Source organism: Aquarana catesbeiana, linkage group LG09 (assembly GCF_042186555.1).
Source record: "Aquarana catesbeiana isolate 2022-GZ linkage group LG09, ASM4218655v1, whole genome shotgun sequence".
NCBI classification, from domain to species: Eukaryota; Metazoa; Chordata; class Amphibia; order Anura; family Ranidae; genus Aquarana; species Aquarana catesbeiana.
In genome coordinates this window covers 13744371-13767570 of record NC_133332.1, presented here as the reverse complement: position 1 = coordinate 13767570, position 23200 = coordinate 13744371, and the positions used below count along the sequence as shown (strand labels likewise).

The 23200-nt window shown below is 47.0% G+C and overlaps 1 protein-coding gene across 2 annotated transcripts in view; it reads left to right on the top strand.

Moving 5' to 3' along the window:
- KLHL4 (kelch like family member 4) overlaps nucleotides 1–23200 on the top strand; it is a 268730-nt gene that overhangs the window by 116344 nt on the left and 129186 nt on the right. For both annotated transcript variants that reach the window (XM_073598113.1, XM_073598114.1), the window contains exons 2-3: nucleotides 1889–2062; nucleotides 4854–4990. In XM_073598113.1, coding sequence (XP_073454214.1) covers nucleotides 1889–2062; nucleotides 4854–4990 — 311 coding nt within the window. The remainder of the gene's footprint in view (nucleotides 1–1888; nucleotides 2063–4853; nucleotides 4991–23200) is intronic.

The window sequence follows — 23200 nt, the reverse complement described above, 5'->3', positions numbered from 1 at the left end:
TGCCCGATGTAAGAGCTTTCATTAGAACTTCCAGTGTTCCCGGGGCTCACGTCACATAGCTCCACCTTTTGGCCCGGTGCCTTTGATAGACAGAACGCTGATCCAATGCGGGACATGTGACGTCATCAAAGAAGTCGGGCCAAGAGGTGGGGGCTATGTGACGATGAGTCCGGAAGACGGGAAATTCAAATGAAAGCTGTTACAGCGGGCAATCCCGCTCTCTGCTGATCCAGGTGGCTTGCCCCTTCCTCTACATAGGTGGGGCTGTATGGGGCACAGGTCACACTGTATTGGGCACAGGTCACGCTGTATGTGACACAGGTCACGCTGCATTGACCCTAGGGCAGCTGTGGGGGGGGGGGCTGTTTTGCAGGGGGGCCCCATACAACATTTTGCTATGGGGCCCTGCTATTTCTAGTTACGCCCCTGATTGGGGGATTTGTGCTGGGAGGGGAATTTGGGGGGTTTTGCTGGGAGAGGGCAATTAGGGGAGGGGTTTGTTCAGAGGGAAAATTTGAGGGGTAGAAGATTTGTGCTAGGAGGGGAAATTTGGGGGAGATTTGTGCCAGGAGGGGAAATTTTGAGGGGGGGATTTATGTTCAGAGGCAAAATTTGAGGGGTAGAAGATTTATGCTGGGGGGGGGGTTGGGGAGGGAGAGGATTTGAGCTAGGAGGGGGATTTGGAGGCGTGGAGAGGATGGTTGTTCAGAGGGAAAATTTGAGGGGTAGAAAATTTGTGCTAGGAGGGGGATTATTACTGGAACGGGGAATTTTTGCCTGGGGGGAGATTTGGCTTACAAAGTGGAATTCATGCTTAGTGGGTACGTGTGAAGATTTAGTGCTCACACTTTTTTGGAAGGGACAGGATTTTTGCTGACACATATTGCTCATACATTTTGAGGGGGGCGCCGTTTGGCATCTTTGCCCTGGGCACTAGATGACCTTGTCCCAGCACTGGCCACACATATGCATTACATGGGTGGCATGAGGATAACGTCTCTCTCCAGGCAGTAAGAAATAAATGTACCTTCTGCAAGCCCTTTCCCCCAATTTAAGGATTAATTTCTCCAGCAGGCTTCCTCCAAACTGTGTGTATGGTCTCCTAAAGCCTCTTAGGGTACTCTGGGCCAGCGGTTGAGGGCTGATGCCATCAATAGGAATGAGCTCAGGAATGTTGGGATCCTAGTCTGAACCCATAAGGAAGCTGTTACTGTGCCCTGCAAATCATAAGTGGCTGAGACGCTCCTCAGGGGCATGTCTATGTATGTCTGCAGGGCCACTTATGATTGGCAGGGAGCTGTGACACCTTCTTGGTGAGATAGCTCAGGTGTGTTCGGACTAGGATTCAAACCACACCTGAGCTCATTCCTGGTCATCATGTACCATACAGGACTAATAGTCCTTCATGTGAGGATGGTGAAGGCCCACCCTCAAGCTGGAGCACCAGAGACTGCTGGAACATGTATTACAACGTATTCCTCTACCCCTAGACTTAACATGCATTTAACCCTTCCAGGGCAGGGGAGCAATGCAAGAGTCTCAGAGTCCAGATTTAGGCTCACACAATACTCTACACAGAGACCCGTGACCTCTGCCTAGGCCTTGGGTCACTTGAGGAAGCTCAGACCAGTTTCACATTCATGGCAAGTGTAAGGAAGTTTTTCTTTGCTTGGTCATGTGATTTAGTAATGCCCTCCATATTGATTTATGTGAAGTCTGAGTTCTTATCACAGGTCCCCTTTAAAAATGCATCATTCACCGATGCCCAATATTACAAAAATGTCTTTAGGATGGAGGACACACAGAAGTTGTAGTATTTTCAAAATGTCAATGTTTCTGTAGATTGAATAGTGGTTGATTGCTCATCATACTCTTCTTCTCCTGCCAGGCTCCCGGACTCCAACCCCTCCCCCAGTAGAATGACCAACGGTACTTCGGACGAGTATTTCCAGAGCTTAAACCATGCCGAGCAAACCTTCCGAAAGATGGAGAATTATCTGCAGCAGAAGCAGCTGTGCGACGTCCTGCTGATTGCCGGAAATTATAAAATACCAGCACACAGGTAAATCCCCTTTAGAAGATTCTATATGATCGACAGCAGAGGTCCTTTGCTGTCCTTTTTCCTGGCCTTTGGAGTACTATTCCTCCCACTGATACCAATAATGGGGCATTATTCCCACTGACATCAATGATGGGGCACTAATATGTCCGCTGACACCAACGATGGGGTTCTATTCCTCCCAAGGACACCAATCATGGGGCACTATTCCTCCCGATGACACTAATGATGGGGCACTACACCAATGATGGGGCACTATTCCTCCCTCAGACTTCAAATTACCCCCCCCCCATATAAAGATCTCAGATTAGCCCCCAGTCAGCCCCTCTTCAGACCTCAGATTAGCCCCCAATCTGCCCTTCTTCAGGCCCCAATCAGCCCCTCTTCAGACCTCAGATCAGTCCCTCTTCAGACCTCAGATCAGCCCTTCTTCAGACCTCAGATCAGCTCCTCTTCAGATCTTAGATCAGCCCCTCTTCAGACCTCAGATCAGCTCCTCTTCAGATCTCAGATCAGCCCTTCTTCAGATCTCAGATCAGCCCCACTTCAGACGTCAGATCAGCCCCTCTTCAGACCTCAGATCAGCCCCCAATCAGCCCTTCTTCAGACCTCAGATCAGCCCCCAGTCAGCCCTTCTTCAGACTTCAGATCAGGCCCCAATCAGTCCTTCTTCAGACCTCAGATCAGCCCCTCTTCAGACCTCAGATCAGTCCCCAATTCGTCCTTCTTCAGACCTCAGATCAGCCCCTCTTCAGACCTCAGATCAGTTCCCAATCAGCCCCTCTTCAGACCTCAGATTAGGCCCCAATCAGCCGCTCTTCAGACCTCAGATCAGCCCCTCTTCAGATCTCAGATCAGCCATTCTTCAGACCTCAGATCAGCCCCACTTCAGACCTCAGATCAGCCCCTCTTCAGACCTCAGATCAGCCCCTCTTCAGACCTCAGATCAGCTCCTCTTCAGATCTCAGATCAGCCCTTCTTCAGATCTCAGATCAGTCCCTCTTCAGACCTCAGATCAGCCCTTCTTCAGACCTCAGATCAGCCCCTCTTCAGATCTCAGATCAGCCATTCTTCAGACCTCAGATCAGCCCACTTCAGACCTCAGATCAGCCCCTCTCAGACCTCAGATCAGCCCCTCTTCAGACCTCAGATCAGCCCCACTTCAGACCTCAGATCAGGCCCTCGTCAGACATCAGATCATCCCCCAATCAGCACTTCTTCAGACCTCAGATCAGCCCCCAGTCAGCCCTTCTTCAGACCTCCGATCAGCCCCCAATCAGCCCTTCTTCAGACCTCAGATCAGTCCCCATTCAGCCCTCTTCAGACTTTAGATCAGCCCCTCTTCAGACATCATATCAGCCCCCAATCAGCCCCTCTTCAGACCTTAGATTAGCCCCCAATCAGCCCCTCTTCAGGCCCTCAGATCAGCCTCCAATGAGCCCCTCTTCAGGCCTCAGATTAGCCCCCAATCAGCCCCTCTTCGAGCCTCAGATCAGCCTCCAATCAGCCCCTCTTCAGGCCTCAAATCAGCCTCCAATCAGCCCCTCTTCAGACCTCAGATTAGCCCCCAATCAGCCCCTCTTCAGACCTCAGATTAGCCCCCAATCAGCCCCTCTTCAGACCTCAGATTAGCCCCCAATCAGCCCCTCTTCAGACCTCAGATCAGCCCCACTTCAGACCTCAGATCAGCCCCTCTTCAGACCTCAGATCAGCCCCTCTTTAGATCTCAAATCAGCCCCTCTTTAGATCTCAAATCAGCCCTTCTTCAGACCTCAGATCAGCCCCCAATCAGCACTTCTTCAGACCTCAGATCAGCCCCTCTTTAGATCTCAAATCAGCCCTTCTTCAGACCTCAGATCAGGCCCTCTTCAGACATCAGATCAGCCCCCAATCAGCACTTCTTCAGACCTCAGATCAGCCCCCCAGTCAGCCCTTCTTCAGACCTCCGATCAGCCCCCAATCAGCCCCTCTTCAAACCCTCTTCAGATCTCAGATCAGCCCTCTTCAGACATCATATCAGCCCCCAATCAGCCCCTCTTCAGACCTTAGATTATCCCCCAATCAGCCCCTCTTCAGCCTCAGATCAGCCTCCAATCAGCTCCTCTTCAGCCTCAGATCAGCCTCCAATCAGCCCCTCTTCAGGCCTCAGATCAGCCTCCAATCAGCCCATCTTCAGGCCTCAGATCAGCCTCCAATCAGCCCCTCTTCAGGCCTCAGATCAGCCTCCAATCAGCCCCTCTTCAGGCCTCAGATCAGCCTCCAATGAGCCCCTCTTCAGGCCTCAGATTAGCCTCCAATTAGCCCCTCTTCAAGCCTCAGATCAGCCTCCAATCAGCCCCTCTTCAGGCCTCAAATCAGCCTCCAATCAGCCCCTCTTCAGGCCTCAGATTAGCCCCCAATCAGCCCCACCTTAGATCAGCACCATCCTTTCTCTTTCTCCAGACCTCGGACCAGCATAACACCTCACAGCACATTGAGGGAGCCCATCCCCGACTTCCCTAGCGGTGTCATTTTCATCATATGACTAGAAACAGTTGGGATAGGTGTTCCTAACTCTCCTGTGCAGATGTCAGTCAGATATTGGCTTTGGGTGCTTGAACAAGAACCCAGCGCCGGGAATCGGGACATAGGGTGGGTCCGATGTACCCCAGTATTGGTGACAAATCCCAGAACAGTCCCACAGAATTAGAGACGGGTTGGGGTTATGATAACTAAATCTATCATAGAATGCAGTCAGTTAAGCAAAGATTAATGCATTAATGTCTCCCAATCACCAGAACACTTTTCTCTCTAGGTTGGTTCTGAGTGCCGTCTCCGACTACTTTGCTGCAATGTTTACAAACGACGTTCGCGAAGCTAAAGAGGAGGAGATCAAAATGGAAGGCGTGGACCCGGATGCTCTTAAAGCCCTCGTACACTATGCGTATACAGGTGAGGGACCTCCTGATGTCATCTGAATACTGCTGTATACCCCCAACATGAGCGATGTTGTAATTTGATACACAAAGTGTACTCTGATGTATATAGTAAGATGTATTCCTTAAAGGATCGGCCCATCTAATGGTTCAGTTATAAGTGGAATTTGATGAGTAGATGTACCTGATGGCTTCTTTTGTCTCTTGGGACTCCAGGAATGAAAACCCCTCTGCACCTCCCTGAGTTTTTGGGTTGGACCCCAAGATAGTCTCACTCCTTCTGCTGCATATTTCATAATTAACCTTTTTGGATTACCATGGCCTGGGAACTCCCCTTCAGGGGTCCCCGAGATATAAGAAACTGAAATATAAGCTTTGGGTGGACTAAATTCTTAAAGGCGCTGCCTACTTACATTTACCCGTTTCTCGCCTATACCTTCTCCTATGTCGATAAAGCTGGCTGTTCCTGAAGGATGCAGGTTTTCTCTCACTGTAACTTAGCTATCTCATTTTCTTTTTCTTTTAGCAGGTCCTCTTTTTTTCAGTTTAAGGAACAGCAGTAGGGATGAGCAGAGACCCATACTCATTCATGGGGGGGGGGGGGGATATGTGGGGCCTCTATTAAAGGGGGTTTCCATATTCTGACAAGCCCTTGCCTGTAGATCCCCCACCAACCACCAGGACAGGGTTGTGGAAAAGAGGCCCTTGTCCTCATCAACATTAGGGCTGTGGCCAGTTTGTATTCTCAGATTGAGTGGGACCCCACACTTTTTTGTATGAATTACCCCCTTACAATCCATGCCAGACTTAAAGAGTTTCATTCTTGCTGCACAGAGACCCATTCACTTGGTGGTGGTATCTGGGAGCCTCTATTAAAGGGGGCTTCCAGATTCTGATAAGCCCCATCCCCACAACCATCAGGCCAAGGGCAAGAGGACCTTGTCCTCATCAACACAGGAAAAAGGTGCTTTGCCAGCCCCCCATGTTAAGGGCATTTGGTCTTATGATTTGCACACTTTCCTGGCCGGTCAGAATGCATACTTGGATTATGGATTGGACTGAAAGGGTCTGGTATGCATTTTGGGGGGACTCTATATCATTTTTTTGTTATTCTTCCTGCACAGAGACCCATACTCATTCACGTGGGGGGGGGGGGGGGGGGTGATCTGGAGGCCTCTATTAAAGGGGGCTTTCAGATTCTGATAAGCCCCCCCACAATCACCAGGCCAGGGTTGTGGGCAAGAGGCCCTTGTCCTCATCAACATGGGGACAAGATGCTCTGCCAGGGGCAAAGGCACCCTCCCCATGTTAAGGGCATGTGGACTGGTATGATTTGGGGGGGGGGGGGGGGGGCTGCATGCTCGTATCAAGGGCCTGGTATGAATTCTTAGGGGAACCTCACACATTTTTTATTGTTTTTTGTGTGTGAGGTACTCCTTAAAATCCATACTGGGCTGAAAGGGTCTGATGTGCATTTTGGGGGGGACTCTATGTATTTTATTTTCATTCTCGCTGCACAGAGACCCATACTCATTTATGTAGGGGGGGTTGCTGGTATCTGAGGGCTTTGCTGGTATCTGATGCTTTGCTGGAAGTCTCCCTTGGCAAGGAACCCCCCAGTTAACAGCATGTCGCCTGGTATTGTTTAGGGCGGGGGCGCATGCTTGCCCCCTCCTCCTTTCCTAGTCAGTCAGGCTGCATGTTAGGATTACAGGCCTAGTAAGGATTTTTAGGGGGGACCTCACACTTTCTTTATTGTTTTTTTTTTTGTGTGAGGTACCCCCTTAAAATCTATACTGGGCTGAATAGGTCTGGTATGCATTTTGGGGGGACTCTATGTATTTTTTCTTATTCCTGCTGCACAGAGAACCATACTGATTCATGTGGGGTGGGGGGTGTATCTGGGGGCCTCTATTAAAGAGCCAATAAGCCCCTTGCCTGCAGACCCCCGCCCCTTCGCACAACCCCAGAACCACCAGCCAGGGTTTTGGGCAAGAGGCCCTTGTCCTCATCAACATGGGGACAAGGTGCTCTGCCAGGGGGGGGACTCTATGCAATGTTTTCTGTATTCTTGTTGCACAGAGACCCATACTCATTCCCCCTGGTGGGGTATCTGGGGCCTCTATTAAAGGGGACTTACAAATTCTGATAAGCCCCTTGCCCCCAGATCCCCCCCCCAGCTAGGGTTTTGGCAAGAGGCCCTTGTTTTTCATCAACATGGGGACAATGTGCTCTGCCAGGGGGGACTCTATGCATTTTTTTCTGTATTCTTGTTGCACAGGGACCCATACTCCTTTCCATGGTGGGGTATCTGGGGCCTCTATTAAAGGGGACTTCCAGATTCAGATAAGCCCCTTGCCCTCAGCCCCCCCCCCACACACAATCACCAGCCAGGGTTTGGGGCAAGAGGCCCTTCTCCTCATCAACATGGGGACAATGTGCTCTGCCAGGGGGGACTCTGCAATTGTTTCTGTATTCTTGTTGCACAGAGATCCATACTCCTTTTCGTGGTGGGGTATCTGGAGCCTCTATTTAAAGGGGACTTCCAGATTCTGATAAGCCCCTTGCCCTCAGAACCCCCCACAACCACCAACCAGGGTTTTGGGCAAGAGGCCCTTGTCGTTGTCAATATGGGGAATATGTGCTCTGCCAGGGGGGACCCTATGCAATTTTTTCTGTATTCTTGTTGCACAGAGATCCATACTCCTTTTTGTGGTGGGGTATCTGCGGCCTCTATTAAAAGGGACTTCCAGATTCTGATAAGGACCCTTGCTCTCAGAACCCCCCCCGACAACCACCAGCCAGGGTTTTTGGCAAGAGGCCCTTGTCCTCGTTAATATGGGGGAATAGGTGCTCTGCCAGGGGGGCTCTTTGCAACTTTTTCTGTGTTCTTGTTGCACAGAGACCCATACTCCTTTTCATGGTGGGGTATCTGAGGACAATATTAAAGGGGATTTCCAGATTCTGATAAGCCCCTTGCCCTCAAACCCCCCCCCCCCCCCACAACCACCAGCCAGGGTTTTGAGCAAGAGGCCCTTGTCCTCATCAACATGGGGACAAGGTGCTCTTCCAGGGACTCTGTGCATCAAGAATACAGAAAAAATTGCATAGAGACCCATACTCCTTTCTGTGGTGGGGTATCTGGAGCCTCTATTAAAGGGGACTTCCAGATTCTGATAAGGCCCTTGCCTGCAGACCCCACCACAACCACCTCATTGATGGGGGGGGGGGGTAATGATGAAATTATAAGCCGATTAAACCTTCACTTTAACAGACATATTGCACATCGGCTGTACGGACATTTTTTTTTACGCTGCGCGGGGAGAACATTGTACGAGCCGGAATTCCATTTATAATAAAAAAATGAATAATTTATCTCCGGTTCATGGCTTCTGCTTTTGTAATATCTGCAGTGCTTTGGGATTAAAGAATGTTTTCACCGCTGTTTTTGAAAAAAAAAAAAAAAAGTGCTTATCCTATTGTCGACTTCAAAGGTCGGAATCAAGGCTTTGGTGCGAGTCTCCCCGGAACAGAAGGCTTTGGTGTAAACTCCGCCGAGTGGCGGGAGAGAAGCGTGCTGCCCATTAATCATCACTCCGAGATTAAACAAACGCCTCGAGGAGAGCAATCGGGGCTCGAACAAAGCTCGACGAGGATCTGACGCTGAATAGCAAATGATACGATTCCGACACTGATGAGACCCGAGAACGCCAAGTGTTCTGATGTCAAATCCCTTTATTGCCGCTTTAGCATTATTTATCGCCGGTGGCTTTATGCTGTCAATAGTCTTCAAACCCGTCGAGTTCTGTAATAAGGGCGGATCAATAATCATGAATTAGTAAATCTAATTGTAATCCTGGTGAAGTCGGGAGGATTGTTTCATCTCACTTCAGAGGACAGTAATTTAAAGCTGAACCCCGGCCTTCCCTTCCCTTCTCTCCTGGACTGAAATGGCTTCCTCTGATTTCACTGCACACTGTGAGCTTCTCACAACGTGCATTAGAAGCTGCAGCAAGTCAGAAAGAGCCCCGCCTTATTTCCTGGCTGGAGGATGTCCAGCATCATTCTAGAACTTTCCTCCTCTGGCCAGCCCTTTTATTCATTGGATTTCAGTTCTTTCAATCATGCATCATATGGATGGTTTGTGCGCAATTACAGCCTGCCTAGGAATGCCCACTCCTCCAGACCGACCCCCCGCTTATCAAGGCTTTTTGATATTTGCATAACTCCTCCCACTGCTTTCATCAGGACTGGGGGGGACTTGAGAGGAGTACTGAGGCATGGTGCTGTGATGTTATATAGAAAGCTATGTCCATTCAGACACAGAGCCGCGGCTCTGCCCCGCCCCCTCTCTCTCCTCATTGGCTCACTGGCTGTGAATGACAGCAGTGGCAGCCAATGGGGAGGGAGAGTCCTGGGACAGTCAAGGCTCTTGTGCACATCACTGGAGGAAGATGGGGCTCAGGTAAGTATCCATGCAGCCGGCCCCTTTCAGGACGCCGGACGCATGGATTCCTATGGCGGGGGTGGGAGGGGGTGGTATTTTTGAAGAACCTGAGCTGCAAAACCCCTCGGTGGGCTCAGTGGCTGCATTTGATGGGCAAGTGGCTGCATTTGATGGACTCAGTGGCTGCATATGACGGGGCACAAGTGGCTGCATTTGATGGGGCACAAGTGGCTGCATTTGATGGGCACAAGTGGCTGCATTTGATGGCACAAGTGGCTGCATTTGATGGGCACAAGTGGCCACATTTGATATGCTCAGTGGCTGCATTTGTAGGGGTAGTGGCTGCATATGATGGGCACAAGTGGCTGCATTTGATGGGCTCAGTGGCTGCATTTGATGGGTAAGTGGCTGCATATGATGGGGCACAAATGGCTGCATATGATGGGGCACAAGTGGCTGCATTTGATGGGCACAAGTGGCTGCATTTGATGGGCATGAGTGGCTGCATTTGATGGGCACGAGTGGCTGCATTTGATGGGCACAAGTGGCTGCATTTGATAGGCAAGAGGCTGCATATGATGGGGCACAAGTGGCTGCATTTGATGGGCACAGGTGGCTGCATATGATAGGCACAAGTGACTGCATTTGATGGGCACAGGTGGCTGCATTTGATGGGCTCAGTGGCTGCATTTGATGGGCAAGTGGCTGCATATGATGGGCACAGGTGGCTGCTTACGATGGGCACAGTGAGGCTGCATTTGATGGGCACAAGTGGCTGCATATGATGGGCACAAGTGGTTGTTTTTGATGGGCAAAATGGCTGCGTTTGATGGGCACAGTGAGGCTGCAATTGATGGGGGGGGGGTTTCAGTATTTTTCAGTTTGTTTGCGCCTCCCCCCAAAAATTTTGAGCACCAACCGCCACTGGAATGTTTTATACACTCGTTCATAGAATACATGAAGGTAAAAAACCTTGAAGCTTTAGAACCACTTTAAGGTGATGTTGCGCTGCTCTGCCTCCTTTTCCCTTTCTCACAAATAGAACTTTTATTTTGTAAAGAACTTTATTTGTAGTGCAAAGCAGCACTTCCATGTTTCTCGTCTAGGTGAGAATTTTGCCCCGCCCCCCCCTACGCATGCGCAGATGTGTGCTGCAGGGCTTGGGTCCTGAGAAGACATGTGCACTGCTGAAAAAATTCATTTGTTTTAGTTTCATTCATTTTGTTTTGTTTTTTCGGGCCATTCGTTATGATTGCAATTTGTAAATTTGAAAATTCGTAAATTTGTAAATTCGAAAATTCAAAATTCGAAAATCTGTAAAAATTCTTAAATTTGAAAATTTGCAAATTCGTAAATTCAAAAATTCATAAATTTGTTAATTCGATAGAAGCCACTGTGCCCACCCCCCCCCCCCCCCCCGCCTCTGGCTCTAATTAGGTGCTTCAAAAATAGCACCCCCGCCATAGGAATCCATGCATCCGGCGTCCTGAATGGGGGCGGGCACATGGATGGGGGGGCAGCGCCCATGCGCCCACAGTGCATGGGCCTCCACTGAAACATTCTGTGTGCAGCCCCCCCCCCTCAGTACTTACCTGAGCCCCTTCTTCCTCCAGTGTGCACAAGAGCCTCGGCTGTCCCAGGACTCTCCCTCCTCATTGGCTGAGACAGCAAAGGGAACTCTCCCACTGCTGTCAATCACAGCCAGTGAGCCAATGAGGAGAGAGAGGGGACGGGCAGAGCCGCAGCTCTGTGTCTTTCTATATAACAGCACCGTACCTCAGTACTCCTCTCAAGACCCCCCCCAGTCCTGCTGAAAGCAGTGGGAGGAGTTATGCAAATATCAAAATGCTTGATAAGCGGGGGGTCGGTCTGGAGGAGTGGGCGTTCCTAGGCAGGCTGTGATAAAAGGGCTGGCCAGAGGAGGAAAGTTCTAGAATGATGTTGGACGTCTCCAGCCAGGAAATGAGACGGGGCTCTATCTCTTTGTTCCTCCCAAGACCTCCTGCTCTCTAGCTCCCTCATCACCTCCTCCCATATCTGCCTCCAGGACTTCTCCCGAGCCTCTCCCATCCTCTGGAATTCCCTACCCCAATCTGTCAGACTGTCTCCAAATGTATCCACTTTTAGACGATCCCTGAAAACTTTCCTCTTCAGAGAAGCCTATCCCGCCTCCATCTAACAACTGCACTATTTTCTCCATTAGCCCATCCCCCACAGTTATTACCCTTTTGTAAAATTTGACCCTCCCTCCTAGATTGTAAGCGCTAACGAGCAGGGCCCTCTGATTCCTCCTGTATTGAATTGTATTGTACTTGTACTGTCTGCCCTAATGTTGTAAAGCACTGCGCAAACTGACGGCGCTATATAAATCCTGTATAATAATAATAATACTATTAAAATTATAGGTATTGGAATTTTCTTTCAAATTTGGCTATTAGTGAACGTAGCGAATACGAATTTATCCGAAGTTACGAATTATCCGAAATAAGGAATGCCACATCTAAACAAATGGAATGGAACAAAATATTAATAAATAATAATAATTTAAAAAGTTTTTATCATTATTATTATTATTGTTATTTATTATTATTCATTTGTTACGTTCCATTCTTTCAGATGCGGCATTCGTTATTTGGGATAATTCGGAACTTCGGTTAAATTCGTATTCGTTATGTTCACTAACAGCCAAGTTTGAAAGGAAATCCCAATACCTACAATTTAATAGTTAGTAATAGTTAAGTTATTATTAGTTAGTTATTATTTTAGATTTTCAAATTTTTCGGGTTTTTTCGGAATTTCAAATTTCCCAATTTTTAAATTTATGAATTTACGAATTTTCGAATTTACGAATGTAATAATTTTCTAATTTACGCATTTACCTATTTACGAATTTTCAAATATTCAAATTTACGAATATTTGGAAAAATTTGTTAAACGGGTTTAAAAAACGAATTTGGAACAAAACGAATTGCACATGTCTAGTCCTGAGAGAGTTTTGCAGCACACCTGGGCATAATCCAGCCATCTGCATACGCGCCGGGCTATCCACGCACGTGAAAAATCAGCTACCAGGGAAGTCCGAAAACCTTTCCTGTTTTTGTGAATGTGCGGAAAATCACCTGTGCATGTGCTGATGTGCCGACGGGCTCTGCCAGTACCCAAAGGCTGGGCAGAGCCCATGGGGGTACATCTGCGCATGCATCATAATGGTGGTGCCTAAGAGGTGGGCGGAGGCACCTGGAAAGCGGACTGAAGGGTCTGTTTTAAAAATGTTGCTAGAATGTTATTTCATTTAAGGTTTGGGACGGGGGGGGGGGGCAAGAGGGGAAGCCGCCCCAGGCGCAGCAGAGCAAGGCGGCAGAGAATGGATGGTACACCCATTTTACGGCAGTGGGGGATGGGCACAATTGTGCTGCCCTGGGTGCTGGACGAACCTGTCCTGATACTGCCTGTACGGCTTTTTACTGATAAGAGGAAGACTTTTTATTTGTAAATCATACTGTGATGTACATTGTGACCGGTCAGGGATGTATCTGTGCAGACTTGTACTGACAGGTCCACTTGAAGCGGTTTGGCCAGATCCCAACTATAAGCGAGATGTATGGTGGGAAGCAGCGCCCCCCTCCCCCCTCCCCGCCTGTACAGCCTGGAATCCCGCCAAGCTCGCCAGCTGCCTCTCTGCACAATTATTTATTTATACATAAGAATTATTACCGGAAATCTTTTACATATCGGAACCCGTAAAAATCGTTCATTTCACTGAATGACTCCATTCTGCAGATCTGTACATACACTGGATGTATGACGATATAAAAGACAAGCCCCATTCCAGGCTCGGATCTAGGGGGGTGCTGGGGTGGGCTGTATTCCCAGATTTAAGTTTTCACCCCCCCCCCCCAGTCTCTGAGAGCATTCACTGATTCATGAGCCAGTCTGATGGAGACAATTAATGTAAGGGAGACTCTGATGGGGGTAATTTATATGGGGGAGACTCTGATGGGGGCAATTGATGTAAGGGAGACTCTGATTGGGGTAATTGATGTAAGGGAGATTCTGATGGAGGCAATTGATGTAAGAGAGACCCTGTTGGGGACAATTGATATAAGGTAGACTTTGATGGAGGCAATTCATGTAAGGGAGACTCTGGTGGGGGGTAATTGATATAAGGGGAAACTCTGATGGGGTAATTGATGTAAGGGGGCCTCTGATGGGGACAATTGATGTAAGGGAGACTCTGATGGGGACAATTGATGTAGGGGAGACTCTGATGGGGACAATTGATGAAAGGTAGACTTTGATGGAGGTAATTCATGTAAGGGAGACTCTGATGGAGGCAATTGATGTAAATGGATACTCTGATGGGGACAATTGATGTAAGGGGGCACTCTGATGAGGACAGTTGATGTAAGGGGCACTCTGACGGGGGCAGTTGATGTAAGGGGGCACTCTGATGAGGGTAAAGGATGTAAGGAGGCACTCTGATGGGGGTAATTGATGTAAGGGGGCACTCTGATGGGGGCAGTTGATGTAAGGGGGCACTCTGATGGGGGTAAATGATGTAAGGAGGCACTCTGATGGGGGCAGTTGATGTAAGGGGGCACTCTGATGGGGGTAAATGATGTAAGGAGGCACTCTGATGGGGGCAGTTGATGTAAGGGGGCACTCTGATGGGGGTAAATGATGTAAGGAGGCACTCTGATGGGGGTAATTGATGTAAGTGGGCACTCTGATGGGGGTAATTGATGTAAGGGGGCACTCTGATGGGGCAGTTGATGTAAAGGGGCACTCTGATGGGGGTAATTGATGCAAAGGGGACTCTGATGCGGACAGTTGATGTAAGGGGCACCCTGATGGGGGCAGTTGATGTAAGGGGGCACTCTGATTGGGGTAATTGATACAAGGGGCACTCTGATGGGGCAATTAATGTAAGGGACACTCTGATGGGGATAATTGATGGAAAGGGCACTCTGATGTGGACAGTTGATGTAAGGTGGCACTCTAATGGGGGTAATTGATGTAAGGGGGTACTCGGATGGGACAGTTGATGTAAGGGGGCACTCTGATGGGGGGTAATTGATGTAAAGGGGGACTCTGATGGGGACATTTAATGTAAGAGGAAACTCTGATGAGGATCCTGATGTAAGGAGAGAGTCAGTTGGAGACCCTGATGTAAGGGGGGATTCAGTTGGGGACCCTGATGTAAGGGGGGAGTCAGTTGGGGACCCTAATGTAAGGGGGGAATCAGTTGGGGACCCAGATGTAACAAGGGAGTCAGTTGGGGACCCTGATGTAAGGGGGGAGTCAGTTGCGGACCCCGATGAGGGAGTCAGTTGGGGACCCTGATATAAAGGGTGAGTCAGTTGCGGACCCTGATGTAAGGGGGGAGTCAGTTGGGGACCCTGATGTAAAGAGGGACTTTAATGAAGATTTCTGAAGGACTCTGATAGGGTCACTTGATTTAAAGGGGCACAGGTTCTGTTTAATTATCCTAATCTAATGACATACTCGCATTCCCTGTTCATGCTTGCACCGCCTCCGCGCTACTGGAAGGGTTTGCAGTGGAAGAAGTAGAAGGAGAGTGAAGGGGTTGCAGTTGTGGAAGGTGTTGAAGTGGCAGATAGGGGGTGGAAGAGGGGTGCAGGAAGTGCGGATTTGAGCAGTAGTGGTTGTTGGGAAGGTGGGTCAATGGTGAATGACAGGTGCAGAGGTTATCAGTAATGTGCAAGGGGGTGTAAAGGTGACCAGTGAACAAGCAGGTGCTGAGATAAGTAGTGGAATGGTTGGTGCTGTTTTGAATAGCGGGGCAGACTCAATGGACCACCTTTTTCTGCTGTCACTCTTCTATGTTTCTATGTTATATCATTCCTAAATCAAAAAAATGTTGGAGAAGCAGGATTTGACTGAATAGTCTTTAATGGGGAGGGAGATCTGGATTCCCTAGGCCTTGGGCCTGGAGAGTATGTGTTGAGACAAGATGGTGGAGGCTTCCCTAAAGGTGGGATTTGGCAAACCCACAAGGTTACAGTAGGATGTCCCTTGTGCCAGAATATGGTGTTTGCTGTTGACCTCTAAGGAACCTAATAACAGTTTCTGCTATGTCTAAGGGCAGCAATACTTTTTTCTTTGCTGGTTCTAAGCTGAAGCCAAATATCTACACCAATCACACCAACAAGTCCAGGGTTTGTGTAATCGCAGCACCTGAACTACAACAGATATCAGACTACCTGCTAATCCTTTCCTGTGGCATTGATGGAGCTGGAATTACAGTTCTTCCTCTTCCCCTATTAGTGGAAAAAAAGGCACAAATTACTCTTCTGTGTCACCTAAGCCATAGGAACAATTAATTTGGTGTTGCGACTGTTGTACAGTAATTCCAGGGCCTTGTAAAAGTCAAGGAGAACAAGTCAATTAATAGGATTTATGAGGCCGATGTGGAGCAATCAGTCAGCCTGCTAATAAGATAAAGGTGAATTTAGTGCTGTTGTATCTCTCTAGCCTGCTCACCTTTTAACCTCAACAATAAAATGCTTCTCTCTGCTCAATCCACAAAGCAATTCCATGGAGGAATGGAGGTTGGGTGAGGTTGTGCTAACAACCAACTACTAGTGAAAAAAAAAAAAACAGAGTTCATTTTTCACCGGGGTGTCTGAGGGGAACATGTCTGGATATACATATGGAGCTGCTATTTCTCATTTACTTTTGAAGGTTCATAGGACTGAGGTTGTCATCCTATGCTATCCTTGCTAATTAGTGATAGCCAGGAAGACATAAAAGTTTTGCCATGGCCATAGACATTACCAAAGAGCCAAAGGACCAAACATGATGTTCAATGTAAGTAATGCTGCAAGGAACATTCAGAGACTTGACATAGAGTGTCAAAGTGCCTAAACACTCTGAGATAGCTTTGTATGCCTTTCCAGCCTTGAGCAGATCAGCTAGTCTTCATAGACCTTCATCTTCAGAGACCTCCTTTTGCAGGGTATGGTTCACATCAGGTGATGCTTCTTATGAACTGCAATCTTAAATTGTTTGAGTATCTTTTATCAACCAAAGTAGAACCACAACTCCAAATTATTATTATAATTTTTTTTACAAATATTTTATTTTCAGCAGAAAGGCAGTTCCATGTCAACAAGACAATAATAATAATGCCTTGACTATTGCAACTCCCTTCTCATTGGCCTGCCTCTCCATAGGCTCCTCCCCTCGTCAGTCTATCATGAATGCTGCTGCCAGACTTATCCACCTTACCAACCGCTCAGTGTCTGCCAACCCTCTCCTCCAATCCCTACACTGGCTCCCAATTACCCAGCAAATTCAATTCAAAATACTAATCACAACATACAAAGCCATTCACAACTCTGCCCCGAGCTACATCACCAATCTTGTCTCCAAATATCACCCAAATCGTCCTCTTCGCTCTTCTCAAGACCTTCTACTCTCAAGCTCTCTCATCTCCTCCTCCCATGCTCGTCTCCAGGATTTCTCCAGAGCCTCTCCCATCCTCTGGAACTCGCTACCGCCACCTGTCCGGCTATCCCCTACTCTTGCTACCTTCAGGCGATCCCTGAAAACTCATCTCTTCAGGAAAGACTACCACGTCTCCAACTAATCTTCTACCACTTCCATCAGCTCATTCCCCACAGTTACAGCCTTTTGTACCACCTGCCCCACCCTTTTAGATTGTAAGCTCCTTTGAGCAGGGCCCTCTTAATCCCCCTGTATTTTATTGTATTATAACTGTATTGTCTCCCTTTTATATTGTAAAGCGCTGCGTAAACTGTTGGCGCTATATAAATCCTGTATAATAATAATAATAAAGAAATATTAGTATATCAGTATACATAGCATAAGTACATCTAGTCAATAGATGAAATCGCGACATCAAAATGGAACATTGAGCTTTTATATTGTACCTATCAGCAGTGATAGGTACAGTCAAAATTCTGAAAAAAAAAACATCAAATGCTGCCAGTGTGCCCATCAAATGCTGCCAGTGTGCCCATTAAATGCTGCCAGTGTGCCCATCAAATGCTGCCAGTGTGCCCATTAAATGCTGCCAGTGTGCCCATCAAATGCTGCCACTGTGCCATCGAATTCCCCCAGTGTGACCCCCGCCCGCTCGCCATCTGCCCGGCACTTACCCTGTCTTGGTGGGGCAGCGGGTGACTGCGACAAGCGGGGTCCTTCAAGCCATCATCTCCTGCTGTCCTCATCTCCCGACTCCCATCCTCTCCTTCTGATAGGCATCCAAAAGTGGCGCCTGTCGTTTCAGCCAATCAGGTGACAGGTAACAGACCCGAGTACCTGATTTGCGGAGAGGCAGTTCAGTGTTAGGAAAGCAAATATTCATTCGCTTTCCTAACACAGCTGAGTAAACTGCAAGCGCCAAGCATGGTGCTCGCAGGTCACCGTAGAGCCTATGGCTCGAATCAGGTGCTTCAAAAACATCCACCCGCCGCTGTAATTCAGGCGCCTGGCTCCTGAAAAGGGGCCGGCCACCTAAAATGCGGGGTGGCAGCTGCGGCCATGGATAGATTCATGCAATGCATGAATCTATCCATAGTGCACAGCGGGGGTGGCAGGAGAGGGGAGGAGGCGCCCAAGCGCCCTTAATGCACGGGCCGCCACTGCCTATCGGGTATAAACAACACACCATGTCCATATAGATCCTGGAATTATCATAGGACTGGATACCATAAGAAACAGGGACTGCCAGCTCATTTTAGATATACAGTGGGGGGAAAATAATGATTTGATCCCCTGCAGATTGTGTAGGTTTGCCCCACTTACAAAGAAATGAAGGGTCTATCATTTTTATCATAGGTGTATTTTCAATGATAGAGACAGAATATCAACCAAAAATCCAGAAAAAACACATGATACTAATGTTATAAATTGAGTTGAAGTTCAGTGAGTAAAATAAGTATTTGAACCCCAAGCAAAACGTGACTTAGTACTTGGTGGAGAAACCCTTGTTGGCAATCACAGAGGTCAGACGTTCCTTGTAGTTGGTGACCAGGTTTGCAGACATCTCAGGAGGGATTTTGGCCCACTCTTCTTCTTTACAGATCTTCTCTAAACCCTTAAGGTTTCTCGGCTGTCTCTTGGTAACTCGAAGTTTCAGTTCCCTCCGTACATTTTCTATAGGATTAAGGTCTGAAGACTAACTAGGCCGCTCCATGACCTTAATGTGCTTCTTCTTGGGCCACTCCTTTGTTGCCTTGGTGGTATGTTTTGGGTCATTGTCATGCTGGAAGACCCATCCGTGACCCATCTTCAGTGTTCTGGCTGAGGGAAGAAGGTTCTCATCCAAGATTTTACAATACATGGCCCCCGTCCATTGGCCCCTCAATGTGGCAAAGTCGGGCTGTACCTTTAGCAGAGAAACAGCCCCCTCCTCCAGCAGAGGCTGTCCTCTGGCAAGGTTACAGTGAATTACGTTACAACAAGTTGTGTTGAAGCTGACTTGTTCTCCAATGTGCCATAACGTTCATCTATAATGACTGTTGCTACTTCTATAAAGCTCCTTCAGTGCTGGAGGTCCTGTTTGTCTGTGAGTGGTTCCTCCTGGGCGGATACTTTGTTTGAGGCCACGCCTACACACGTAACAAGTCATTAGGAGATTTGGGCAGTCCATAGAATATGCCGAATTTTCTTTCCTTCAAGCACAGGTTAAAGGAAAGAAAATCACTCGATTCCCCCATCAATGCTTCCCACCCGCATGCTTTTGCAGCAGGAGTTTCCCCGCCATCAGAATACAATGATCACTGCAGGCGGCTATAGCCGCATTCAGTAATCGTATGGAAAAAATCCAGACCCTGCCTATAGATGGACCAAAATTCATCCGGTTTATTTTTAATCTGTCTATGGCCAGTGTAAGGACATTTAACAAGAGACATCTAGAGATTGGGGGACACCTTACAAGAGACATTCAAAGGCCTGGGGACAAGTAACAAGAGAGCGTTTGAAACCTGGAGACATGCTGCAGGAAACATTGGGAGACCGGAGCACGTAACAAGAGACATTCAGAGACATGTAACAGGACATGTTTAGAGACTGGGGACACTTACAGTGCCTTGAAAAAGTATTCATACCCCTTAAAAATGTCCACATTTTGTCATGTTACAACCAAAAACGTAAATGTATTTTATTGGGATTTTATGTGATAGACCAACACAAAGTGGCACATAATCGTGAAGTGGAAGGAAAATGATAAATGGTTTTCAACATTCTTTACAAATAAATATGTGAAAAGTGTGGGGGGGGAGGGCATTCGTATTCAGCCCCCCTGAGAAGAGCCAAGAGGTCCATGGTAACTCTGGAGGAGCTGCAGAGATCCACAGCTCAGGTGGGAGAATCTGTCCACAGGACAACTATTAGTCGTGTTCTCCACAAATCTGCCCTTTATGGAAGAGTGACAAGAAGAAAGACATTGGTGAAAGAAAGTCATAAGAAGTCCTGTTTGCAGTTTATGAGAAGCCATGTGGAGGACACAGCAAACATGTGGAAGAAGGTGCTCTGGTCAGATGAGACCAAAATTGAACTTTTTGGCCCTAAAAGCAAAACGCTATGTGTGGGGGAAAACTAACACTGCACATCACCCTGAACACACCATCCCCACTGTGAAACATGGTGGTGGCAGCATCACGTGGTGGGGATGCTTTTCTTCAGCAGGGACAGGGAAGCTGGTCAGAGTTGATGGGAAGATGGATGAAGCCAAATACAGGGCAATCTTAGAAGAAAACATGTTAGAATCTGCAAAAGACTTGAGACTGGGGCGGAGGTTCACCTTCCAGCAGGACAACGACCCAAAACATACAAGCAGAGCTACAATGGAATGGTTTAGATCAAAGCATATTCATGTGTTAGAATGGCCCAGTCACAGTCCAGACCTAAATCACATTGAGAATCTGTGACAAGACTTGAAAATTGCTGTTCACAGACGCTCTCCATCCAATCTGACGGAGCTTGAGATATTTTACAAAGAAGAAGAACGGGCAGAAATGTCCTCTCTAGATGTGCAAAGTTGGTAGAGACATCCCCAAAAAGACTTGCAGCTGTAATTGCAGTGAAAGGCGGTTCTACAAAGTATTGACTCCGGGGGGCGCCATACAAATGTACCCCTCACACTTTTCACATATTTATTTGTAAAAAATGTGGAAAACCATTTATCATTTTCCTTCCACTTCACAATTATGTGAATGTTACTTTTTATTATTATGTAATATTATATTATTATTTAATATTATTATATTAATTATTATTATTATTTAATATTATTATATTAATTAATTATTATATATATTATTATTATTTGATATGTTAATATTATTTGATTATTAATGTTTAACCAACATTAATAATCAAATAATATCAACATATCAAATAATATTAATAATAATAATAATAATAATATTATTATTATATATATATATATATATATATATATATAATATATAATATATATATATATATATATATAATATATAATATATATATATATATATATATATATATATAATTTGATATGTTAATGTTATTTGATTATTAATGTTGGTTAAAATGTATACACCTTTTAGCTGTTATTAGATAAGGTAGCGGGTTTGTTTATGTATCTATGTATTACATTGGGCCTGGGTATGCCCATTAGTCTCTGTTTTGTGTTTACATTTTTTCTATGAAACTGAATAAAAGTATTTTATCACAAAAGTAACATGGCAAAATGTGGAAAATGTCAAGGGGTGTGAATACTTTTTCAAGACACTGTAGCAAGAGACATTCAGAGACTAGGGACACGTAACAAGAGAGTGTTGGAAGCCTGGAGGCATGCGGCAGACTGGGGGGGGGCACATAATAAAAAACATTCTTATAAGAAACATTCAAAAATGAGTTACACATAACAAGAGACAGATAGAAAAATCAGGCTGATGGGAGGAGAGAGCAGAGTGACGGTGAGATGAATGCTTTTAGTCTGATGTTTATCCTTCATCTGGCAGGTGGAGGGACAAGACCTGTAAGTGAAAGTGAAACTGAAGCAAAGAAAGCTTAGCTTCCCATCCCCTGCTGTGGGATGGACTTGTGTTAAACTTGGCCGGTCTCATAGATTTGTTGTATCTTTGTGTTTAGATACGTTTTTGATGTAACTTGTTCCAAGGAAGTCGATTTAGAGAATTTCCATCCGTTAATTTGCTATAAAGAAATGAAGGAATGTACATTTGAAATGGGTAACCCATCCAGATGTGAGGATCGGGGGATGGCCTCCGGTCAGTCTATCGGTCTCTGAGCCATGCTTAGGAGCTCCCCATTGAGCCGTTCCTCTGTATAGAAATGACATCTGGGAATGTATACAATGATGGAGCTGCCAGCCACAGGAAACCGCCTCTCCCCGAACCTTCCGCCGTCCTATGAATGGCTAATCAGACCCCAGACTGACAACACGACTTCTCTATTCACAGCCGGGATGGAGGAGACACAACCGGCCTCCGCTTTGTTGTCTACATTTATATTTTACATTTATAGTCAAATTTGTGATATTCAGTCCTGAAGAGGCTGATTGTGGATTGTGACTTCCATCGAGCGGAAGAGAAATGCATCTCCATTCATACAATTTGGAAGTAATTGCCTTTTCTCCAAAATGTTTGATTGCCTGACTGTAAAAAAAAAACATTGAATGCAATTTCTACATTGTTTCATAATGTTCTGCAACACTCCAATGTGCTGAATGATACAAAGTATTCTTACTGTCTACAGCAGTGTTCCCCATCTCTAAACTCTGGCCCTTTGCTTGACTTTATCTGGCCATTGGAGCACTACTCCTCCCACTGACACCAACAATGAGGAACTATTCCTCCCACTGACACCAACAATGAGGAACTACTCATCCACCTGACACCAACAGTGAGGAACTACTCCTCCCACTGACACCAACAATGAGGAACTATTCCTCCACCCGACACCAACAACGAGGAACTATTCCTCCACCCGACACCAACAACGAGGAACTATTCCTCCACCCGACACCAACAACGAGGAACTATTCCTCCACCCGACACCAACAATGAGGAACTATTCCTCCACCTGACACCAACAGTGAGGAACTACTCCTCCCACTGACACCAACAATGAGGAACTACTCCTCCCACTGACACCAACAATGAGGAACTATTCCTCCACCTGACACCAACAACGAGGAACTATTCCTCCACCTGACACCAACAGTGAGGAACTACTCCTCCCACTGACACCAACAATGAGGAACTATTCCTCCACCCGACACCAACAACGAGGAACTATTCCTCCACCCGACACCAACAACGAGGAACTATTCCTCCACCCGACACCAACAACGAGGAACTATTCCTCCACCCGACACCAACAATGAGGAACTATTCCTCCACCTGACACCAACAGTGAGGAACTACTCCTCCCACTGACACCAACAATGAGGAACTACTCCTCCCACTGACACCAACAATGAGGAACTATTCCTCCACCTGACACCAACAACGAGGAACTATTCCTCCACCTGACACCAACAGTGAGGAACTACTCCTCCCACTGACACCAACAATGAGGAACTATTCCTCCACCCGACACCAACAACGAGGAACTATTCCTCCACCTGACACCAACAATGAGGAACTATTCCTGCACCTGACACCAACAAAAAGGAACTATTCCTCCACCTGACACCAACAACAAGGAACTGTTCCTCCACCTGACACCAACAATGGGGCACTACTCCTCCCACTGACACCAACAGTGAGGAACTATTCC